Here is a 23,203-nt window from a genome sequence, read left to right on the forward strand (position 1 = left end):
CTAAAAGAGCCAAGTTAACAGTGAAAACCAGACGCACTCAATGTGCCCACATTAAGAACAGGGATAAAGAGACTCGGTGACCCCCTCCTGTGGGAGAAAGGTACCGCCAGTGTCTGTTCCCCCCCCCCAAGGTTAAGGTTTAACTAAAAGCATGAGATATGTATAAATTGGCACTCCCAATCAAGGTATGGTCCTGCCTCTTCTGTGACCCATCACTGTTTTTGACTCCAGTCTCTCCTGCAAGGTGGTCTGACAAGTTGTCAGCCCTGTGTGAAGTCCTTTTGCTTTCCTAGGGACAAGACCCCCCCTTACCTCATACCAGGAGTCAGTAATCTCCTTCTCTCAGTATGAGATTTCTGGTGGAAATCCCAACTCTGTGGGTGCTTTGTTTCAATGGTCCAGATAGCCAGAGTGAGGGACACATGTGTTTTTTTAAAAACATCCTCACTTTTGCTAGGTACACTGTTACATTAGGATACCAAGCCATTGGGGTTAGAAAGTACTCCATAGGCAAGCATGACCCCCCCCCCCCAAACACACTCTGCAATCCTGTGCAGTCTGAAGGCTCAGGGCAGCTGCAGCTTGGACTGTGGTCTCCAGACTGAAGGGAATACTCTACTCCCAACACTTCCCTGTGGCTCCTTCCTCCAATCTGCACAGCTACACCATCCTAACATGGGAGGGGAGCACAGAGAAGGCCATAAGACAAGCAGTCATGGGCCAGGCTGCGGCTTCAGGAGAAGAAGTCAGGATCAGGATTCTGGAGGAGTATAGCTACGGAGATGGGTGTGTCCACTGAGATCAGCCTGGCCATGAAGCTGAGGAACCCTTCATATATAGCAGACATGCCTTAGGTTTTACTGAACAGAAGGCAGCTTCATAAGACCAAGAGCCCCACCTGGCCTCTTTCCTCTTTGCTAATGGTTACTATCTGCTGATCCAGGGACTACCAGAAGAGAAATCTGGGTGACCTGAAGATAGACAGGAGTTGGAGATAAGGAACAAGGCTTGGTGAGGTCAAAGATAAGTTCCACTCTGGATATGGCAAATGTGAAGTCCCAGTATAGCATTCACGGTGTCTGAAAATCCACAAGATGACTTCTGGGGCATGTTATTAGTACTCATGAGTATCACATGTTATGTTATCCACACCAACAGAATAGGCATTGGCAGGCCAGGTATAGTGTCCTTGAAGGGACAGAAGTCATGGGACATGTTGAGTGAAAGGACTCTCTGTCCATGTCCACAAAGGACTCAAGAGAACATATGAAATAATGCCCCGAGACCACAGTCAATTTCCCACAGGCAGAGAGGGAAAAACGGGCCATACAGTAAAACTTCAAGCAGGCCAATCACTCTTTTTCGAGAGCTGGGATAGGAGACCCTGAAAGCTGTTGCTGGTACTGTATATGGCCTGAACTCTTCTTGGAGGCTCTGACATGCTATTATCTGTCTATCTGTGGTGCCAATGCCACTTTCAATAAACTTATCTTTAACAGTCTGCCTCAGTGTATTTCTAACACTGAGCCCCAAGACCTTTCAAGCTTGTAAACAGAAGAACAAAGAGAACACAATTTAGTTAGCAGCCAGAAAAATACTAGCCAAGGTCAGAGAGCAGCAACACTTGCAAGGGCATAGTAAAAGAGTTTTCCAGGGCTAGCAGCCAGCAGACAAGCCAAGGTCAGTACCTAACAAGGCAAGTCAACGACCAGCAGAGGGAGGCTCAGCACATGACTGCCATCCTCACTGGGAGAGCAGTGCAGTCATCTCTCCAGGAGATATGCTGAAAGCACAAAACATCTCAACGGAAACTACCTTTCTTTGTCCAGTTTCTGCCATAAATCCTATGAAAGGCCCCCACGCCAACATAGCTCTGCAGTGTCTCCTTTGTCTGGAACCCCTTGCATCCTATAGACTTTCTCTCGTGTTTTCTTAATAAAGCTGTTTGTTTGGCTCGAAATAAGAGCAGTTACAAAGCCAAAGCTCTTGTCAGTAACCAGCTTCCATTTGTAGACAAGGTGCAGCTGGGCGTGGCTCTTGCATGGCTCTTAGGGAAGCGCCAACTAGCAGGACTAGAAGAGGACACCTATCCTGTGCAGTGGGGAGCATCACAGAGGATGCCCACTGCCTTCCTCCCACTAGGAGGCAAGGCAACCTAGGCCACCAGACCAAGGGTATAGCCCCATCCTGGGGTTATTCAGGCACAACTGGAAAATGCTGCAACTTTCCGAGACTTCTCTTCCTGTGGGCTTCCTTTTGTATCTCCCTTCATATCTCTGTAGCTCCCTTCATATCTCTGTTGTTCACAGAATCTAACCAGAACAGCCCAAGGAGAAATCTCCCTCCATCATGGAGAAGCACTACTCAGAAAAGGGAACCAACCCACAGTGTTCTTCAGCACAGAAGCAGCAACAGCAGAGCAATGGCAACCAAGAGTGGGCAGTGTCTGCTCCCCATAGTGAGCTCTCCCATGAGGCAGAAGCACAGGAAATCATGGGGCCTAGCGTTTTCCACCATTCCCTCGGCCAGCCCATCACATCACCTACTTGATACACACTGCTAATACCCTGCAGGAGCCCCACTGTCTGACTAAAGCCCTTGATACCTATGTGTCATTATTAAGTGCGCTGACTATTGAGAACAGTGTTGGAAAGTCAAAACCTGCTTAGTTACATGATAATGGCCTCTAACAACAGGAGGGGGAACAGAGGTGAAGGACTGCTATTCCTAAGCAGGCATTTTTAGCCACATAGATGGGTAAATGGCCATGTTCAAATGTTCAAATGGCAAGGTGGAAGGCATCGGGCGAGAAGTAACTAGAAATTAGGATGAAGGTGTTGCAACTGGAACCAAAATGCAAGAAGCACAATCAGATGGGTAAGGAGCAGGCAGGAGTGGTAAGGCCCAGGAGACAAGGAATAGGCAAGTTAGAGAATGAAAAAGACGGAACCAGACTCAAAGCCTGCAGGAAGAGCCTAGAGCTGACCCAGCTGTCACTGCAGGCACACAGCACAAGGTCAGTTAGGGCAGTAGGTAGATGTTTTCAGACTGCTGCAGAGTTATTTCCTCCAAAGTGAAACATTCCCTTTTCCAGTCAGAGAGTGTTTCACAAGACTGGAGAAGCTAATAAAACTTATCAGACTGAGGAAGCTCAGGAAGACACCAAGATTCACAGGACCCTTGTCCAAGGTTATAACAGCACTGAACAACAGCTAAAGGAAAGAAGGCTGGTGACACTTGGGCGAAGTACCCACGCTCCCGTGAGTAACCCTAATAATCTCCTGGACTTCCCCACTGAGGCTTGGGTAAAATCATGTGTTTGCCCTGCTGCTAGTGCTCTGTCTAGAGCAAACACCATTGCTCACATCTTGTCCCTAGAGTCACACCACAGAGATAGGCAGAGGTTGGTCTCCAGTGGCATGAGGGGCAATGTTTCAGGAAAGGCATGGGGCACTTTGGTGAGAAAAGCTTTTCAGTTTTCTAATTCTAAAGAAAAGAAAAAGAATTGGTAGTGACCCTCTTCGCATCTTTGCAGAGAAGGGACAAGACAAATACTTGTGCAAGTGGTGTGGGGCTAACATGCTTGGGCAAGTGGTCTGGGCACTATCCCTGTCCTGCACCCAGAGCCTCTGCAGTGAGAGAGGAGGTGGACAAGGGGCTGACCATGTCGTGCAGAGCAAGTGTAGTGTTCTGACACTGTGCGTGGGTTCAGGTTCTGACACTGTGCGTGGGCTCAGGTTCTGACACTGTGTGTGGGCTCAGGTTCTGACACCGTGCGTGGGCTCAGGTTCTGACACCGTGCGTGGGTTCAGGTTCTGACACCGTGCGTGGGTTCAGGTTCTGACACCGTGCGTGGGCTCAGGTTCTGACACTGTGTGTGGGCTCAAGTTCTGACACTGTGTGTGGGCTCAGGTTCTGACGCTGTGCGTGGGCTCAGGTTCTGGGACATAGGTACTCAAATCCTAACTACCATGTACTATGGAACAGGGATAAATCTCTCCTTAGGTCAACTGTAGATAAGACAGCACTGTGGAATTTCCAAGAGGGTAGACAGAAGCTACATATAATACACATGCAGCTCAAAGTCTCACACTTTGAAGACACTAGGTGTGAGCCAGTCCCTCTGTCTGTCCCTCACCTCCATGCCTCTGGTCCCGACCACCATGCTTCAACCTGCTACAGCATGCCAGCGGAGGTAGCTGTCTTCAGTGAACCCTGAGGTCATCACAGTCTACCTCACACAATTCTCATGTCCCTAAACAGACCAGCCTCCAGTTGCCTCACACCAGGCCCATGATTTTGTACCCACAATCCTTGGGCCTGGTGGCTTCCTGCATGTGTTGGTTGTACTTATTGTGTTCCTTCCCCACAGCCATTTCCACAGTGGGATTCTTGTTAGCCCTGTTTGCAGACTGCAGCACCACTGGCTATGAGAGCAGATGCCGGTGTCCAGGGCGGAGGGTCAGTCTGCTGGTTTGGTACACCTAAGATCCCTGAGGCTCCACCTCTTGCTGCTCCACACTCTTCAGTGCCTTGTCGGCAGCCCCCTACAGGTAATGCAGGTTACAATCTGATGACAGTCATAGAAGAGGAAATTCCAGATATTCTGCTCAAGTCTGCAGTTGATGGCTTGTTGGTGACAGAAAAAGAGGCTAGAATTTGGAACAGTTAAGCTACACTTTGAACAGCCACAGATAAATAAAGGAAAGAAACTGAAGCGCTTATAGGAAATCCTCTTACCTGACTCTGAAGAACTACCTTCCTCATCAGAGGGTTCTATACCAGAACCAGATGACAACACAGCCACAAAGCCTTCCTTAAATTCCTCAAAGTTAACCTGCAGGAGTTTCAGTAAGGAGAAGACACTGTTACTTTCCACAGATTCACATTTTTTTTTGTTAAGATTTTATGTTTATTAGTACACTATAGCTGTCTTCAGACACACTGGAAGAGGGCATGAGACCCCATTACAGATGGTTGTGAGCTGCCATGTGGTTGCTGGGAAGTGAACTCAGGACCTCTAGAAGAACAGTCAGTGCTCTTACATCTTTCCAGCCCCACAGATTCACATTTAATTTCATGGACCAAAAAATCCCCTTGGAGTCTTTTTTCCTCAAAAGACCTCTGATTATTGCCATTCAGGGTAAGGATGTTCATTTCACATTTCCAATTATGTACTAGAAGAATCTATCACAGAAGGTAAATCTCAACCACCATACTACCACCAAATAAACCAGTTACAAAACCAAACCCAACCACACAGTTAAGAGAACAGCAGCAGCTAGGCATAGTGGGCCACGTCCACCTGGGCGGGCATGGGCAGGCATGGCTGCTTACGCTCCCTGAAGTTCTTTTTTCAATGCCTAGAACAGCACAGTTCATTACTGGTGACTTTTCTTCCCCGAGTGTCTTTCTTGGGTGCTGTGTACCAAAGACCCACATCGGTGGCACAGCTCTGCACTGTCCCTTGGCGGGAGTCCACAGCTCACCCTGGCCAAGCGGTCATCTCCAAGAAGAATCTGAAGGAGTGCCGGCAGCTGCTCTTCCAGGCCCAGCTTACAACATAGCTGCGTCAGCTCTTCCTGATCCAGAAACCCGGTCCCTGTGGAGTCACAGCTGCTGTAGACATCCCTGAGCCGGGACACATAGTGGTTCTCTTCTTCCTTGTCCATCCCATAGCAGGCTGCTCATGAAGGAGAAAAGCAAAGTTTCTGGTTAGGTAGGTTTCTTAGCCCCATTTCCCTCAGGCCCACACACTGGACCAAAGCAGACCACAGAGCTAGCATGTGGAAAGAGGTACCAGGAACCCTGGTGGGGTTGAGGGGAGCTTGAGGAATCAGCTTCTCTTTACGGAAAAGGCTAGTGTCTGTGGCAGGAACCCAAGCCATGCATCAGTCAGCAGTCACAGGAAAAGAGATCTTCTTGTGTTAAAAAAAAAAAAAAAAAGCTACAGAGTAACCAGGAAGCTGATGAAACCCTGCATGCCTCCATGCCAGCTCCACAGGCAGAAGCAGGACTTCTGGAGCCCCAGAGTCTGAGGTCAGACACTAATTTTCAATATACATCCCCCCTTTTCATTTTACCTTATAAATACAAGGTCTCTCCCTTATATATAAAAATATTTACTTAAAAACTAAACTGATGGGGTGAAAGACACATCCATGTGCCACCCCCACGCTGGACAAATATGCGCTGGAGAGGTGGGGAAGATGAGGGAGCAGAATAGCGTGTGCACGGGCCAGACCAGGCTCCACACGAGACTGTGCCTATAGCAAATACATAAATTAGTTCATAATGTGAGGATACCTAGGATTCACTTAAAATGCCTGTTCCCTTCCCAATCATCTATTAACCAGCTAATCAATAATAAAGAATTCTGAAGAGGTTGAAACAGAGAACTGGTCAGTTTCTTGACTCCTAAAATATACACTGGGTAGATATGAGCTCTGTGCAAAGAGTAATTAGTGCTTCGTACAACATTTGCCTATGACAGATTACCCAGGAAAAGTGGAGGTCAGTCTATACCCAGGAATAGTTGTCTGTCAACTTTTGACATTAGAAAACTTCAGATTGTCATGCAATTGATACTGCTGCATCTTTCTGTAATCATGAGACCTTGCTCCACCTTAACACAGATTTGGGCAAAGGCTGCAAAGACTACAAGACATAAATTAGCATCTCATCCCTAGTTATAAAAATCTGGAGTGTGTGGGGTTAGAAAGAATGGTTAAAAATGCCTTTTCTGCTGATGAGAGAGGACGGAAGTTCAACTCCCGGCATCCACACAGGGTGCCTCACAGACCCTACACTGTCAGTTCCAGGGGGCCTAATGCACGCGGCCTACACAAATACCTTCACTCATATCACTACACTGTACCGTTACCCACTCATACCCTGACAAATAAACACAATCAAAAATCAATTGAAAAGCTTGTAAAAATCTGTATTTGGGTTATAAAATAATATTTAAGTATCTTTAAAGATATTAGTGCTCTAATAAAAAGTCATCAATGCAACCAGAACATTACTTTTTAATCTACAGCAAAAAATTCTTTATTAAAACTTTATTTATTTTTACTTTATGTGCATTGGTATTTTGTCAGGTACCCTGGAAGTAAAAGAGCAGTCAGTGTTCTTTTGTTTTGTTTTGTTTTGGTTTTGGTTTTTTTTGTTTTGTTTTGTTTTGGTTTGGTTTTTTGGATTTGGTTTTTTTGAGACAGGGTTTCTCTGTATAGCCCTGGCTGTCCTGGAACTCACTCTGTAGACCAGGCTGGCCTCGAACTCAGAAATCCGCCTGCCTCTGCCTCCCAGATTGCTGGGATTACAGGAGTGCGCCACCACTGCCCGGCTGTATTAAAGTCTTTTAAAGGAGACATTATAAGCACTATTTTAAATTACTTTTTAGAAGATATAATGGCCCATGTATCTGTGGCTTTCAGAATTATATGTCTACACATTATATGTTAAATCAAAGTTTGCAAATGTAAAAGCATTTAAGTTAATATGTGCAAAGTGACTCATGAATGCTGTTTTTAGTATATTCTGATGTAAAACCTGCTCTTTGGACATGCACACATATATACATTTCTTTGAGACAGGGTCCTTTAGGTATCCCTGGTTAGACAGGAATTTGATTTAGACTAGGCAGGCTCTGAACTCAGATCTACCTGCTTCTGCCTCCCTACTACCAGGGTTAATACACATTCCTCATGTACTGGCTCATTTTGTTTTTTTAAACCCTATCCTTTAATATATTTGCCTCAACTGAATCAGTATTTAGTTATTAAATATGTAAGATATACTGTCACATGATCTCTTTGCAAGTACTGATACTTGCAGGGAAACATAGAGTTGGTCTGGTCTAGCTCCTTCAAGAGGCACGTGTCATAGGTTTTTCAGGTTAGAGTTCATGGCTCCTAGGGCACTGTGTGCCTTTCAGTCCCTGAGAAACTGATCTACTCCCTCAGGCAGTGAAATGTTTAGGTCTCCTTGTAAATCTGTGTTCCTACTAAGTCAACAAAGCATATAGCTGGTCTTAGACACTGATCTTATGTATCCTGTATAGCTTGTAAGCATCATTGTATCCTGGCAACTATCATTGTACTGATCTTGAGAACTGTGGTTATATTCTGTTTCTGATAGGGGTATACAAAGTCTCATTGCTTGGCACAAACTTGTCTCAGTCTCGGTACTGCTGAGACCCCCTAGTCCTGGCCATGTTAAGACTCATTTCTCATCAGCTGTATCAAGTAATCGTGGCCCTGTAAGTAAGTCCTGCTGCTTATGGGTAATCTTCTCGAGAGGCCTAAATTCTTACATTTATCAATGCTGTAGTTATATTATCCTAAAGATCTCAAATTTTACTTCAATGGCAGAAGGTGACTAGACTTCTGTGAACCTCTTCTGTATAATAATGATGCTGAGTAGAGCTTGCTCTTTTGTACGTATGATTAGCATTCTAAACTTCAATGCTTAAAAAAAAGGCTCCCTAAAATGGCATTCTCTAAAACACACTTGTTAACGATGCTATTTCAGGGTATATGCTTGTACAATTCTGTTTTATGACTAGTCTCTTTAGCAGAAATAATTAGCTAGGCTATGATGCATGACATCCTAAATAATGCCTCCTTGTCACTGGCAAATCTATAAACAAGTACTTAATTTTCAAATTAGTGTGACAATTGTTGCTTTTTGTAAAGCTTTATAAGTACTATCTGCTGATATTCTACAAACGCATTTGTTCTCAACAGTTCCCTCTCTGTTGAGCCTCATAATGTTTATAACATTCTGCAGAAGTACAAAGGGACCCAAACAGGTTCTGCAAATGCTAGGACTTCACCCAGATCACAAACAACATGGGATTCATGTTTGTTTGACCCAAGAGACACTCTACATCTGAGCTGCTTAAACCTGGTTGTAAAGGGTCACTAACACTATCTTTAACGTCTGTCAAGTAACCTAAAACACGGAAGTGCTTGCTCCACACCCATCCCCCTCAGCTGCTGACGTTACAGTCAGTGTATGCACCGGATCCAGTAGCAAGGACTAATAATGTTGATGCAGTAGAATCTTAGATTACTTAGAAAATGAAAATACTCGCTTGTATAGAGGCAAAAAGGCCAAATATAAAGACAAAAATACAAATGAAAACACCTCACTCTGTGAGGAACAAACACTAACTGCTCAGAGCCTGAGCCAGGGGCATGAAACAGAATTCTTACCCCAAAGGGGATAAGACATAGTTTATACTGCAGCCAAGTATGTGGGACACAGATTCAGGTTACCCAATTTTATCTTCCAATGTAGTAAACGTTCCATGAGGTTTTACAGTAAGAGAACGAAGAAAATCATGAATCAAGCCACCTTCCTAATACACTGGTGGAAACACCAGCTAAGTGAGTTACAGGAAAGCAGGAAAGTCCCAGATAGAGGCCTCACATGCTGTCTGATGGCACCTTTAGCCTTTGGTTGGCAAAGGATCTACCTGATAGTCAGGACGATGTTAAGCACATGCAGAGAAGGGTAATGCACAGCTATTAACAGGGCTGACCATGGCCCAAGACACCCTGGTGCTGGAGTTGGAATAGTTCAACCTCCCACATTACTGTCAGCCTTTGCATCACAGCTCCTTGCAGGGACTCTCTTTATGATGGAAGAAATTGATACATTGATCAAAGAAAATGCTAAATCTGAAAGCTTTCTAACACAACATATCCAAGAAATTTGGTACACTATAATAAGACCAAACCTAAGAATAACAGAAAGGAAGAAAGAGAAGATCCCCAGATCAAGGGCCCAGAAAATATATCTCAACAAAATCATAGAAGAAAATTTTCCTAAACTAAAGAAACAGATGCCTATAAACGTACAAGAAGCTTAGAAAATTTCTCCTACCACATAATAATCAAAATATTAAATGTATGGAACAAAGAAAGACTATTAAAAGCTGCAAAGAAAAAGGCCAAGTAACATATAAAAGAAGAACTATCAGAATTATACCTAACTTTTCAACACAGACTCTAAAAGCCAGAAGGACCTGGGCAGATGTCCTATAGACCCTAAGAGTACACAGAAACTACACATAGTAATAATGAAACTAACTGACATTATGAATCAACTGGACCTAACAGATATCTATAGAACATTTTACCCAAACAGAAAAGAATATGCTTTCTTTTCAGCACCTCATGGAACCCTCTCCAAAACTGACCGTATACTCAATCACAAAACAAGCCTCAACAGATACAAGAAAACTGAACTAATACCTTGAATTTTATCAGACACCATGAATTAAAGTTGGATGTCAAGAATAATAGAAACACCAGAAAGCCTACACACTCATGGAAACATACCTAACATATGGGACACAATGAAAGCAGTGCTAAGAGGCTTCATAGCACTAAGTGCCTTCATAAAGAAATTGGAGAGTTCTTATACTAGTAACTTAATAGCGCACCTGAAAGCTCTAGAACAGAAGGATGCAAACAAACCCAAGAGGAGTAGATATAAGCAAATAAACTCATGGCTGAAGCCAATCTATTAGAAACAAAGAGAACAATATAAAGAATCAAGGAAACCAAAAGCTGGTTCTTTGAGAAAATAAACAAGATAGACAAACCCTTAGCCAAACTAACTAAAAGGCAGAAAGACAATCGTAACTAACAAAGTCAGAAATGCAAAGGGGGATATAACAACAGACACTGAGGAAACCCCAACAATCATTAGGTCTTACATCAAAAACCTGTACTTCATAAAATTGGAAAATCTAAATAGAGAGTATTCTGGATAGATTACACTTACTAAATTTGAATCAAAATCAGGTAAACAATCTAAATTGTTCTATAAAACACCTAAGGAAATAGAAGCAGTCACTAAAAGTCTCCTAAACAAACAACTATCAGTCTAGGGCCTGATAGTTTTAGTACTGAATTCAACAAGACTTTCAAATAAGAGCTAATCCTAATACTTCCGAACCTATTCCACAAAAGAGGAACAGAAGGAACATTGCTAAACTATGAGGCCACAGTCAACCTGATTTCTAAACCACACAAAGTCTCAATAATGAAAGAATTTCATAACAATTTCCTTATGAACATTTATGCAAAAATACTCAATAAAATACTCACAAACCGAATATAAGAACACATCAAAAACATCATCAGCTACCATCAAGTAGGCTTCATCCCAGGGATGCAGGAATTTTTCAATATACAAAAATCTATCAAAGTAATTCATCAAATAAGCAAACTGAAAAAAAATGACCATCTCATTAGATGCTGAAAAAACTTTTGAAAACTACAACACCCCTTCATGTTTAAAGTCTTGAAGAGCTCAGGGATCTCTCATACCTAAACACAATCAAGGCAATATGCAGCTCACCAACAGCCAACATCAAATTAGATGAAGAGAAACTGAAAGCAATTCTACTATAATTAGGGACAAAGCCAGGCTGCCCACTCTCTCCTTATCTCTCCAATATAGTACTTGAAGTTCCAGATAGAACATTCAGACAACAAAAGGGGATCAATGGGATACAATTTGGAAAGAATTTTTGCAACTCACAAATGATATGATAGTATATGTAAATGACCCCAAAAAAGTCTACCAAAGAACTCCTACAGATGATAAACATTTTCAGCAAAGTGGCTGGATACAAATTTAATTTAAAAAATCAGTAGCTCTTTTATACAAATGGTAAATATTTTATACAAATGAGAAAGACATTGTGGAAACAACACTCTTCATAATATAAAATATCTGGGTGCAACTCTGACCAAGCAAGTGAAAGACCTGTATGACAAGGACTTCAAGTTGATGAAGAAAGAATTTGAATATATCAGAAGATGGAAGGATCTCCCATGCTCATGGATAGGCAGGATTAACATAGTGAAAACAGCCATCTTACCAAAAGCAATCTACAGATTCCATGCAATTCCCATCAAAAGTCCGACACAATTCTTCTTTTTAAAATGTTGACCATTTTTATTGTATTTCTCACAGGTTAAAAACCATATACAAGTTTTTATTAATTGTCTTATTGACAATCCAACCTTTGATTCTCAAACTAAGGAAAACATGACTCTACACCCCAAAAGTTTTGGGTCAAAATACCAACTGTCAGATTAAGAATTTTAAAGCAGTAAGTTAAATTTGTATTATTTTTCCAAAGTTATTGAGGACAGAGTAGTTTTGTCTTTAATTTTATTTTATTTGTGACTAAATTCTCTCTTTTATCATAGTAACTGTGGCCATAGGCGTACTAATTTGAGCTAATGTTTCATTCTGCTAACTTTATTTATTTGGTTATTTTATTTATTTACATTTCAAATGTTGTCTCCCTTCCTGGTTTCCCCTCCACAACCACCCATCCCATTCCCCTCTTCCTTTTGCCTCTATGAGGGTGGTCCCCCACCCCCATCCTGCCTCACTACTCTAGTATCCCCTTACACGGGGGTATTAAGCCTCCACAGGACCAAGGGCCTCCCCTCCCATTGATGCCAGATAATATAATCCTCTGCTACATATGTAGCTGGAGCCATGGGTCTCTCCATGTGTATGTACTCTTTGGATGATGGTTTAGTCCCTGGGAGCTCTGACTGGTCAGGATAGTTGATACTGTTGTTTTTCCTATGGGGTTGCAGTTCCCTTCAGCTCCTTCAGTCTTTGCCCTAACTCTTCCACTGGAGTCCCTGGGCTCAGTATGCTAGTTGTCTGTGAGTATCTGCATCTACATTGGTCAGATGCTGGCAGAATCTCTCAGGGGACAGCAATACCAGGCTCCTGTCAGTAAGTACATCTTGGCATCAGCAATAGTATCTGGGTTTGGTGTCTGCAGGTGGGATGGATCCCTGCGTGGGGCAGTCTCTGGATGGCCTTCCCTTGCATCTCTGCTCCATTTTTTTGTCTTTGTATTTCCTTTAGATAGAAACAATTTTGGGTTAAATTTTTTGAGATGGGTGAATGGCCCTATCCCTCAACTGGGGGTGATGCCTATCTATTGGAGATGGTTTCTACAGGTTCTATCTCCCCTTTGCTGGGTATTTCAGCTAACCAACACAATTCTTTACAGCCCTTAAAAGATCAGTACTCAACTTCATATGCAAAAACAAAAGTCTAGGATAGCTAAAATAATCCTGTATAATAAATGAATTTCTGGAGGTATCAACAATATCTCTGATTTCAATCTGTACTACTGAGCAATAGTAATGACAACTGCATGGAATTTGTATATACACAGACAGGCTGATCACTGGAATTGAATCGAAGACCAACACCTAACTAGATTTTGGACAAAGAAGCCAAAATAATACAATAGGAAAAAAGAAAGCAAATTCAAGAAATGGTGCTGGTCTAACTGGATGTCGGCAGGTAGAAGAATGCAAATTCATCCATATTCATCACCCTGCACAAAACTCAAGTCCAAGTGGGGAATAGCCTTGAATGCATTGGTTCTTGAGACAACATCCTGAACAGAACATCAATAACTCAGGCACTAAGCTCAACAATTAATAAATGGAATCTCATTTAGAACTTCTGTAAAGGAAAAACTTCTGTAAGAAAAAGACACTATCAATAGGACAAAACAATAGCCCACAGATTGGGAAAAGGTCTTTAGCAACCCTACATCCAAAAAAGGGCCGATATCCAAAACATATAAAAAAACTTAAGTTCACTGTCAACAGGCCAAATAACTCAATCAAAAAATGGGTGTAGAGCTAAACAGAATTCTCAACAGAGGAATCTCTAATAGCCAAGAAACACTTAAAGAAATGTTCAACGTCCTTAGTCACCAGGGAAATGCAAGTCAAACTGACTCTGAGAGTCTACCTTACACCCATCAGAATGGCTAAGGCCCAAAACTCACATGGCAGCACATGCTGGTGAAGATATGGAACAAGGGGAACACTCCTCTGTTGCTGGTAGGAGTGCAAACTTGTACAGCCACTGTGGAAATCAATATGGCAATTCCTCACAAAAATGGGAATTGATCTACCTCAAGATCCAGCTATACCACTCCTGGGCATATACCCAAAAGATGCTCCAACTATACCCTACTGACGCATCCTCTGCTATGTTCATCACAGCATTATTCAGAATAGCCAGAAACTGGAAACAACCCAGATATCCCTCAGCCAAAAACTGGATATAGAAAATGTGGTTCATTTACACAATGGAATACTACTCAGCTATAAAGAACAAAGACATTATGAATTTTGCAGGCAAATGGATGGAACTAGAAAATATCCAAAGTGGGGTAAACCAAACCCAACAGGACATGCATGGTATGTACTCACTTATAAGTGGATATTAGCTATAAAGTACAGGATACACATGTTACAATCCATAGACCCAAAGGAGCTAAGTATCAAGGAAGATCCAAGTGAGGATGCTTGAATCTCACTCAAAGGGGGAAATAAAATAGTCATCAGAGGCATATGGAGGGAGGGAATTCAGTGGGAGAGGGGATGGGGATGGGGATGGGGACTGTAGGAGGATCAGGGTCACATGTGGGAGGAAAGTAGGAGAGAAGTTCCCGAATGGAAATCTGTAGCTGGCAATGGGGTCACCTCTAGGATGTGCCTGAGACCTGGGATCGGGGAAACTCCCAAGTATCTATGGGGTGACTCTAGTTGAGACTCCTTGCAGTGAGGGATATGGAACCTGAAGCGTGCACCTCCAGTAGCCAGGCAGGACCCTCAGTGCAGGGATAAGAAAGGCACCAACCCACTCACAAAACCTTCAAGCCCAAATTGTTCTGCCTATGAGAAGTTCAGAAACAAAGTTGGAGCAGTGACTGAGGGATCGGCCAGCCAATGACTGGCCCAGCTTGAGACCCATCCCATGGGCAAGAACCATGCTTGTAGACAGGAGTCTAGCACAACTGTCCTCTGAGATGCATTACCCAAGATCTGACTGAAACAGATACAGAAACTCACAGCCAAACATCAGATGAAGCTGGGAAAGTCTTGTTCAAGAGTTGGGGAAGGACTGAGGGACCGGGAAGGGATATGAATTCCACAGGAAGACCAACAGTCAACCAACCTGGACTGTTTGGGCTCCTAAAAACTGAACTACGGACCAAAGATATGGGCTGAACCTAGACACCCTGCCCATAGGTAGCAGATACGCAGCTCAGTCCTCATGTGGGTCCCCTAATAACTGATGTGGCTGCTATCCCTAAATCTGATCCTGTTCCCCTGAGCTGCCATGTCTGGCCTCAGTGGGAGAGGACGAGCTTAGTCTTGCCACGACTTCATGGGCCAGGTTGGAGTGATACCCAGGGGGTAGGTCTTTCCCTTATCAAAGGAGGAAGTGGGGGAGGGGCTATAAGAGGGCAGAAAGGGAGAAGGGGGCTGCAACCACGCTATAAATTGAATAAATAAATAATTGAAAAAGTAACCATTTATGTGCTATTCTTAATCTCTAAGAGAAGAGAGATTTCTCACTGGAAAAGTTTATGAATTCTTGAACTCTCTTGTCTCAAACGAATACACTATCTCTGATAAAACATTCACCATGTATCTCCTCACACTGCTTGTTATTTACGAAGACTCTCATATCTATTCTCATTTTGTATATATTATACTCTTATAACTTGGTTTCTTTCATCTCAGCAGGACAACTTATATACCTGAGCTATACTCAACTTACCAAAGACATTTCTCCCTTTTCCTAACTACTACTCAGTAGTAGTTACCTAACTTCAACTAAGTTACTACCTAACTTCAGCTAAGTCGATGGGCACCTCCAATGGTAACCAGCTAATGTGCATGGGGTATATTGCGTTACTATGTGTTGCTTGATAACCCTGTTGAGACATCATTAAGAGGCGAGGTGTTTTTGTAGGTTACCAATTATTTCCATCATGATGGATTGTAAGTTTAAACTTTCCTGTGTGAAGACTCACAGCCAAATGACTTGTGAGAACAAGAAAGCAGTCTGTGGTATGTTGTGCATTTCCAGACAGACATTTATCCTGACTTCCCAACCTCCAGAACCCTGGGGACTGAGGGAATATTCTGGGAAGGTGGTCTGAGCTATGTTCTGCCCATGCCCCATAGGGAGCTCCACACTGTGAAGAAGTCCCAGAATAACCCTGGCCCAGTGCCTCGCTCTGTACAGGACTCAGAAGCCTTGGAAAAAGCAGTGGATTGCTGGTGATTACCAAGGAAACTGAGAAGAAACACCAGACTTTAGAGACCCTTCATGCACAGCTCAGCTGCCTGTCTCCAGGTGTTCCTGTGAGCCGAGGGGACAGGGGTCCTGGAGGCAGAGGAAGGAACCCAGAGGAACTGACCTGTCCCATGTGTCCAAGAGGTACATGTGTGACCAGGTTAGAGGCAGCCACGGAACTGAGAAGCAGTGAAAGCACATCTGGAATCCAGAAGTGAATACAGAGAGGCAGAGACAGCTCAGCCCCACAGCTCTGCTGCAGGCCTCCATAGCATCCTGGCCACTGCACAGTCACAATGGGAGATCCTGAGGCCCTTACCCAGCTACCAGCCCTAGTCTCTGACTGTGCATACTGCATTCACACATGAGTCATTTGATGAGAATCCTTTACTATATCTGGTTGAAAACATATTTCCCCCCCCCCACACACACACATACAGAGTGAAAGGGGTTAGAGGGAGAAGGAGGGGGGAGAGAGTAGGGGAGAGGGGAGGGGGAGGAGAGAGGAAGAGAGAGAGGGGGGAGAGAGGAGAGAGAGAGAGAGAGAGAGAGAGAGAGAGAGAGAGAGAGAGAGAGAGAGAGAGAGAGAGAGAGAGACAGCAGCGCCACTCCTAATGTGCTTCACACACAACTGATGCTAATGAAGTTTCCTTGAAGTGGGGAGAATCCACATTACAAACAAGGTAATTTCATATTTTGAGTGACTCCCCATTCTGGAAATGTCCCCCCAAATCAGTTTTCTCTTGTCTTCACTCCTGTCTGAAACATCAGCTACCTATTGTACTGCTTTCTAGGGGTCATGGGAAGCCAGTATGGGCCTTGTTCCCCAGTTTGCCCAAGGTACCCAGGCATGTGCAAGGTGAGGCTTACCTATGTACTGAAGTTCTTGCTACTTTAGTTCAGAGAAGGTGCTGGTAAGAATTATTGCAGGGGGTCAGGGAAATGTTGATGGTAAAACAGACTCGATCCCTGATATGACAGTGTGGTCCATGGTGACTTGTTCCATTCCCACCAAGTAGAAAGACCCAGAGACCTTCAAATGTGGCTAAGGAGAAACTGGGTTCCTCCACCTCCTGACCCTATTTTCTAGGGTCGGCAAACTGTTTGGCTTATGTTGGTCAGTTTTCCCACAAAACTGTTACCTGGCAGGCACTGTCCTTGCTGCCCTGGCTGCTGCTACCTTGTTATCTCCATTGCAGGCTGAGAAAGGCCAGGTTTCTGGCACCAATCCATTAACATTCCAAAGCCTGATGTGGAAACTGCAGAAAATACTCAATACAAAACAAGGCCTGTAGCCAGCCTCACCTGCAGGGTCCTAGGAAAGGGCCACCTTCTTGAGCACAGACACCGTGGGTGGCAGAGAGGCACACAGGTGAGGTTTCCTGGCTCAGGCCATCACAAAGGAGTGGTCAGTTACAGGGTTATGAACAATTGGTCTTTTTGTAATTCTTACCAAAACCCGGTTTTCACGTCTCCTTGATGGAAGAGGGTCCTGCTGACTGACAGAGAAGTGGGACCAGATCTAGACCCACAAGTGCATGGACAGAGAGGAACAATTAAAAATGTCTGCTGATTCGGGGAACACTCGGGATGTTTTTCTGATCCCTTATTGTAGGGGAACAGTGTCTGAGGCAATTTGGAGATTTTATTGAGGGTGATTCCTCACTGTCTTGGCAGGAGCCAAGGTGTTTCTCAAGTCGACCTCCACTGCTGTGTATGTGGAGCAAGGAGAGATAGCTGGTGTGACTGCCCCCTTAGTCACCTAGGCATGGACACCACTTCCCCAGCAGAAAGTCCCAAGAAAGACTGCCATCCACAAGAGTCACACGCAGAACAGTGCCAGTTATGTGGGCTCTTTATGTTGGCATCGCACGCAGCAGTGACATCACTACATGCCTGCTGAACTGAAACCATTTTCAAAGGACCCAGAGTTTGAAAGCCAAATGGTTGCTGATATTAGGCATTGTGTGTCTGGGTGAACATGAACCACTGGGATGTGGACAGAGAGCTGGGTACCATGCTGTGCCTGCAGAAGTGTTACCAAGAGTTCCACACAAGAATCTCTATGTGGTATACAAAGATTATTATTTTAGCTGGGCAGTGATGGCACTTGGGAGGCAGAGGAAGGTGGATTTCTGAGTTTGAAGCCTGCCTGGTCTACAGAGTGAGTCCCAGGACAGCCAGGGATATACAGAGAAACCCTGTCACGAAAAAAAAAAAGATTATTATTTTATTTTCAAAATAATTTTTATTATATATTTAAGCCACCAAATGCCACCACTATTTATTGATACATCATCTCATCATACTAGTAGTCCAGGAGACTAGAACCTGGGTTATTCCCAATAATCCACCACATTCATTGCCTGCAGTACTTCTCTGACTTCTTCCTGCTACGCTGGCTCATTTCCATCCTTAGGCCAACATTTTAGCATCTCATGTTAGGATCCTGTATTGAATGTTTTCCTCCTTTCATGGCTTCCTTTGCTCAGTATATTACCCTCTCATTTTACCTATCCTGACACAATGGTGGGATCTCCTGGCCCTTTCTTTCTCTGTAGCAGGTTGCTGTTATGAAGCACAGGCTGGTCAAGTAGTAACTCACTATCGCTGTCATCCTTATGGTGACAGGTTTGCATCTCTTAAATTTTTAGGCCTAACCCCAAAAATTCCTCTTCCTAGACATGTAGGTGTCTTAGGTTTCCAAACCTACTCATGCAGGTGTTGATGTCCCCTACCCAGGATAATGGGACTGTGGGTAGAACTAGAAAAGAAGAACTGTAATGGTGTTTGTCTATCACACAGTTGAAAATGCTGCATCTAAAATCCTATGGGATATGATAAAGAAAGGGGTGTTATAGCTGTGTCTACATCAAAAAAAAAATCAGATCTAACAGGAACAGTTGGATAACACATCATGAGAAACATGTCAGACACAGAAGCAGAAGATGGGGAGGAAGAAATCTGAGCAGAAAATAGTATAGATATAATACAAATCATTAATGCAACAATGAGTTGGCGCTTTGTGAAGATGAACAAAGCATGCTCTCAGGCCAACTAAGCTAAATCAGAGATCAACAGAGATATTACAACAGATATCAATGACGTTCAGAACATCACAAGGACATATTCTACCAAACTGAAAAATCTAAAAGAAATGGATGCATTTCTAGGCACACTTGACAAAAGAGTTAAATCAATCCAGCAGTAAGAAATACCTACTAGTAAAAAATTTAAAAGTTCCAAGCTAGACAGACTGCAGGAGTTACCAAGTCAAATAATTCTACAAAGAAAAAGGAAGAAATGCTACCAAATTGTTTTGATGAAGCCAGTATTACCCTGATACAAAACCCAGGGCTGCCTCAAAGGGGTACCCAGAGAGAAAAATAGGGGCAGTGAACCAGCAGGAAAAGGAGACGAAAGGAATAGTCGTTATTTTCTGTTACAGCTTTGTTTGGTTTATGGTTTGTTCGCCATTTTTGAGACAAGGTCTTACACCACGTGGGGAGGGCTGGAATTAAAATAGGTGTGCACTAGTACAAAGGGCCATTCTTGCAGCTTCGAGGGCAACTTGCACAGAGCTCTGCTCGTTTGTTAAGATCAACAGCTCTTGCTGTGCAATGAGCTTGGCTAAGCAGAGTCTGGCTAGAACCAATGACACCCAGGAGGGTCAGCCCAGGTCCCCACTGAGTGTCTCAGGAATTCTCACATCAACTCAGCCTCTCTTCTTACCAGCCTTCCCATTCAAAGTCCCACTATACTGAAAGCTAGTTCCTACCATTTTTTTTTTTTAAGTATGAGAATCTTAACTGGCCTTAAAATGTTCCTGGAAAAGATGCATGTGATATAAAGCAAGGGCTGCAGAAGTGGCATTTTAAATAGAGCCACACACTGGCTGACAGTGGTCTCTGTCAGGGCTGGGGACATTCAGGAGCAGCCATTGCTGTCCTCTCTCCTTTGGGCTTTGCTATCTCTCTAACTTCCTTCATTATCAAAGACAATTATAAAGAAAAATCAGGGGGTGTGGATGTGGCTCAGTAGTCTAGACTGTTCCCGAGCATGTATGACGCCTCGGGTTCAATCCCCAGCAGCCCATAAACTGGGTATGATATAAGTAGCACGCTCTTGTAATACCAGCACTCACTAGGTGGTGGCAGAAGATAAAAAGTTTAAGGTTATCCTTGGCTATACAGAAAGTTTGAGGTCAACTTGGGCTACATGAGACCCCATCTCAAAAAACAAACAAAAAAGAAAGAAAGAAAGAAAGAAAGAAAGAAAGAAAGAAAGAAAGAAAGAAAGAAAGAAAGAAAATAATAACTGTAGTAATTTTCCATAGCAAAACAAATAGTTTTTTCCAAAGTCCAGAGGGAGAGGAGTTAGTCTTAAGTAAATAAGCTAGGTCAGCATCAGCATTTGCCTGAACTACAATCTGGTAACATTTTTTAAAGACAAACACAGATATTCATCATCCAGGAACCTGGGTGGGGAACCTGCCTATGATAGGTTTTCCCCACCAGATGGCAGTGAGGAGGGTGAGCCTCTCAGGGACAAACATGGAGAAGATAGGGCTCTGATCTTACCCATGGTGCTTCTGAGTCCAGCATATCCTGCAGTAAAACAGGAAGGTCAGAGCAAAACGACTGAGGGAGACTCTCCTGTGTGAGGGAGGGTCAAATGTCCAATCCCCAAAAGATGCAGAGAATTCACAAGCAACGCTCCCTAGAGCAGCCAAGGCAGGCTGCAGCAAGTACTTTAGGAAAGCAGGTGTGAATTTCCCAGGCAGGGCTGGTGTGTGTGTGTGTGTGCGTGTGCATGTGTTTATAAAGCAAACACACTCATAACTATCATCCAGAGTAAAAGAAGACACATTGACATGTCCAAAAGATTCCACTACAGCATCCTTAGCAAAAACAACAGTTATTACTCTATGATGCAGTATTTGAGGAGTACTTTGAAGATGATAAAAATTTCTTTCAAATGGCTTTAAAACATTTTCTGGCCCCAATATTTGTAGGAATTCCCTTGGAAAGTGATATTTCTCTTGGAAATCACAAAGCACAGTGTAATGAAGTACATTATAGTTTTTATACATTTGATTTTCCCCCTTCATAACTGCAATTCAAAGGTTAATCATCCAGGAATATACCATAATCATAGCTTCCTGGAAGGCAGATGTGGAAGAACCACTTATGTATGGAAGTTCAAAACCAGTCTTGGCAACATACTAAATTGCAGAACCTTGAAAAGAAAACTTTACTCAGACACTTCAGTTCCATACAATCCACACACATGCTTTAACATGTCATAAAATTGATAGATACATGTTTAAATTTATATTTGAATTATATCACAAATCTTATACAATGCAAATCAGTGTCTGACCAAAGAAAATTTCAATTTTCTATAAGGTTTTATGAAACCCACACAAAATATTGAATAGATTTTAAAGCCATAGGGGCTATAATCTAGTCAAAGTGACACATTCACAGATGAAGACCCTGGTTTCAATGAAAGCAACAGTTCTTGTCTCAAAGGAATATAAGACATGGTTTATTCTACAGCCAAAGATGAATGTCATGTCCTAGGAATACAGATGTGGGTCTCCCCAAGTACCATTTTCTAATGAGGCATCAACTCACAAATTTTTTAGCAAGAGAACAAAAAAGCCACAAATCAAGTCACTTTTAAAAATACATTGGTGGACACATCAGGCAGGCAGATTATAGCAAGTTGGAAAGCCCTCTGTAATAGACCTTGGATATCAATACTCTTGCCCTTTTATTGGTGAAAGATTAGGATTTTGTTAAGCTAATGCATTCCAGAATGTTTTTTATCTGTTAGTCCCAAGATGCTAGGTCTGATTGAAGGAGGCTTCAAGAAAGCTGGAGATAAATAATAATTAGGCTCTGGACTTGCACACTGCAACCTCTGTAGAACACTGAAATGCGTTCTAATCAGTCAATCAGCCTTTACAGACACAACTCTTTTCCAGGAATTCTGCTTAACAACTTTTCCACTGGCCAACCATCAAATTTTGTCCATGTTGGGAACTATATATTATTTATTAAATGTTATCATGTCCCACAAAGCTAGGAAGGCTCATTTCTAGGATATGATGGATCCTAGAAATAGATCCACAGGGCAATAGAGCAATGGAATAGCTGGTAAAGCCACTAGGACACTCCTGGACCCTATCAGAAGCATTAGCCTTTACACTGGACAAAACGCAAAAGGCAAAACACAAAGAGCCACCTCAAGAAAGCACCAGAAAGTATGCACAGAGCAGGAGGATTCTGGAAGTAACAGACAGCCACAGGGGCACTGAGAGGTCCTCACATTCACAGCAGCCAGAAGACTAATAGAAAATCAGTCTTGTGGGTATAATACCTATATTCCTGTACTTAGGAGTCGGGGGGCAGAAGACCTGTAACTTCAATACAAGAAAAACCCTGTTTCAAAAATGGGTGGGGGGAGCAAAGCAGAGGACATGATTCAGCAGTTAAAGTCCCTGGCTGCTTTTGCTGCGTTCTGGCCTCTGCAGCACCAGGCTTACAGCTTACCACCTGAGTTTCTGGCCTTCCTCTCATCAGGCGGGCATAGGCTCACAGCCCATCCTTCCTCAACAATAACAGTAGTAACACTCATCTCCACCATCCGCAGGACCCACGCAAAGCTCTGGATGCTGTGACTGTCCACCCCTTGCCTGGAAGGCAGATGTGGCTGGCTGCCCAGGGCTGATGGCACAATGGAGGATATGTCTCCAGCTCTGTGCTCCCCAGAGACCTTTAAAAACATGTTGTGGGACAGTTATAAGTAGGTGGAAAGAGGTATAGCATATCCTAGTACAGATGGCTTTGAGAGCGGCAACACAGAGCAGTAAACAAGACAGCTGTGACCCCATTTCTTACTGTAGTCCCTGAGCGGTGCACCACAAAAAGCCTCTGCACCATAAAAGCTGTCAAAGCAGCCACAGGCCCCTCCTTGCTGCCCAGCTTATGGCTGCTGCAGTAAACTGTCCCACAGGAGTCTT

At 43.4% G+C, this 23,203-nt stretch overlaps 1 protein-coding gene across 3 annotated transcripts in view; it reads right to left on the reverse strand.

Moving 5' to 3' along the window:
- The window catches only part of Ninl (ninein like), a 75,980-nt gene that overhangs the window by 39,655 nt on the left and 13,122 nt on the right, over positions 1-23,203 (reverse strand). For 2 of the 3 annotated variants that reach the window (XM_052183869.1, XM_052183868.1), the window contains exons 2-3: positions 5,490-5,683; positions 4,741-4,837 (exon numbers count right to left, since the gene is read on the reverse strand). In XM_052183869.1, coding sequence (XP_052039829.1) covers positions 4,741-4,837; positions 5,490-5,672 — 280 coding nt within the window. In that variant the 5' untranslated portion in view covers positions 5,673-5,683. Of the gene's footprint in view, positions 1-4,740; positions 4,838-5,489; positions 5,684-23,203 lie in introns of those variants that run through there. The other variant, XM_052183870.1, reaches the window with a different exon arrangement.

The sequence above is a fragment of the Apodemus sylvaticus genome, chromosome 5, assembly GCF_947179515.1.
Source record: "Apodemus sylvaticus chromosome 5, mApoSyl1.1, whole genome shotgun sequence".
In the NCBI taxonomy this organism is placed as follows: domain Eukaryota; kingdom Metazoa; phylum Chordata; class Mammalia; order Rodentia; family Muridae; genus Apodemus; species Apodemus sylvaticus.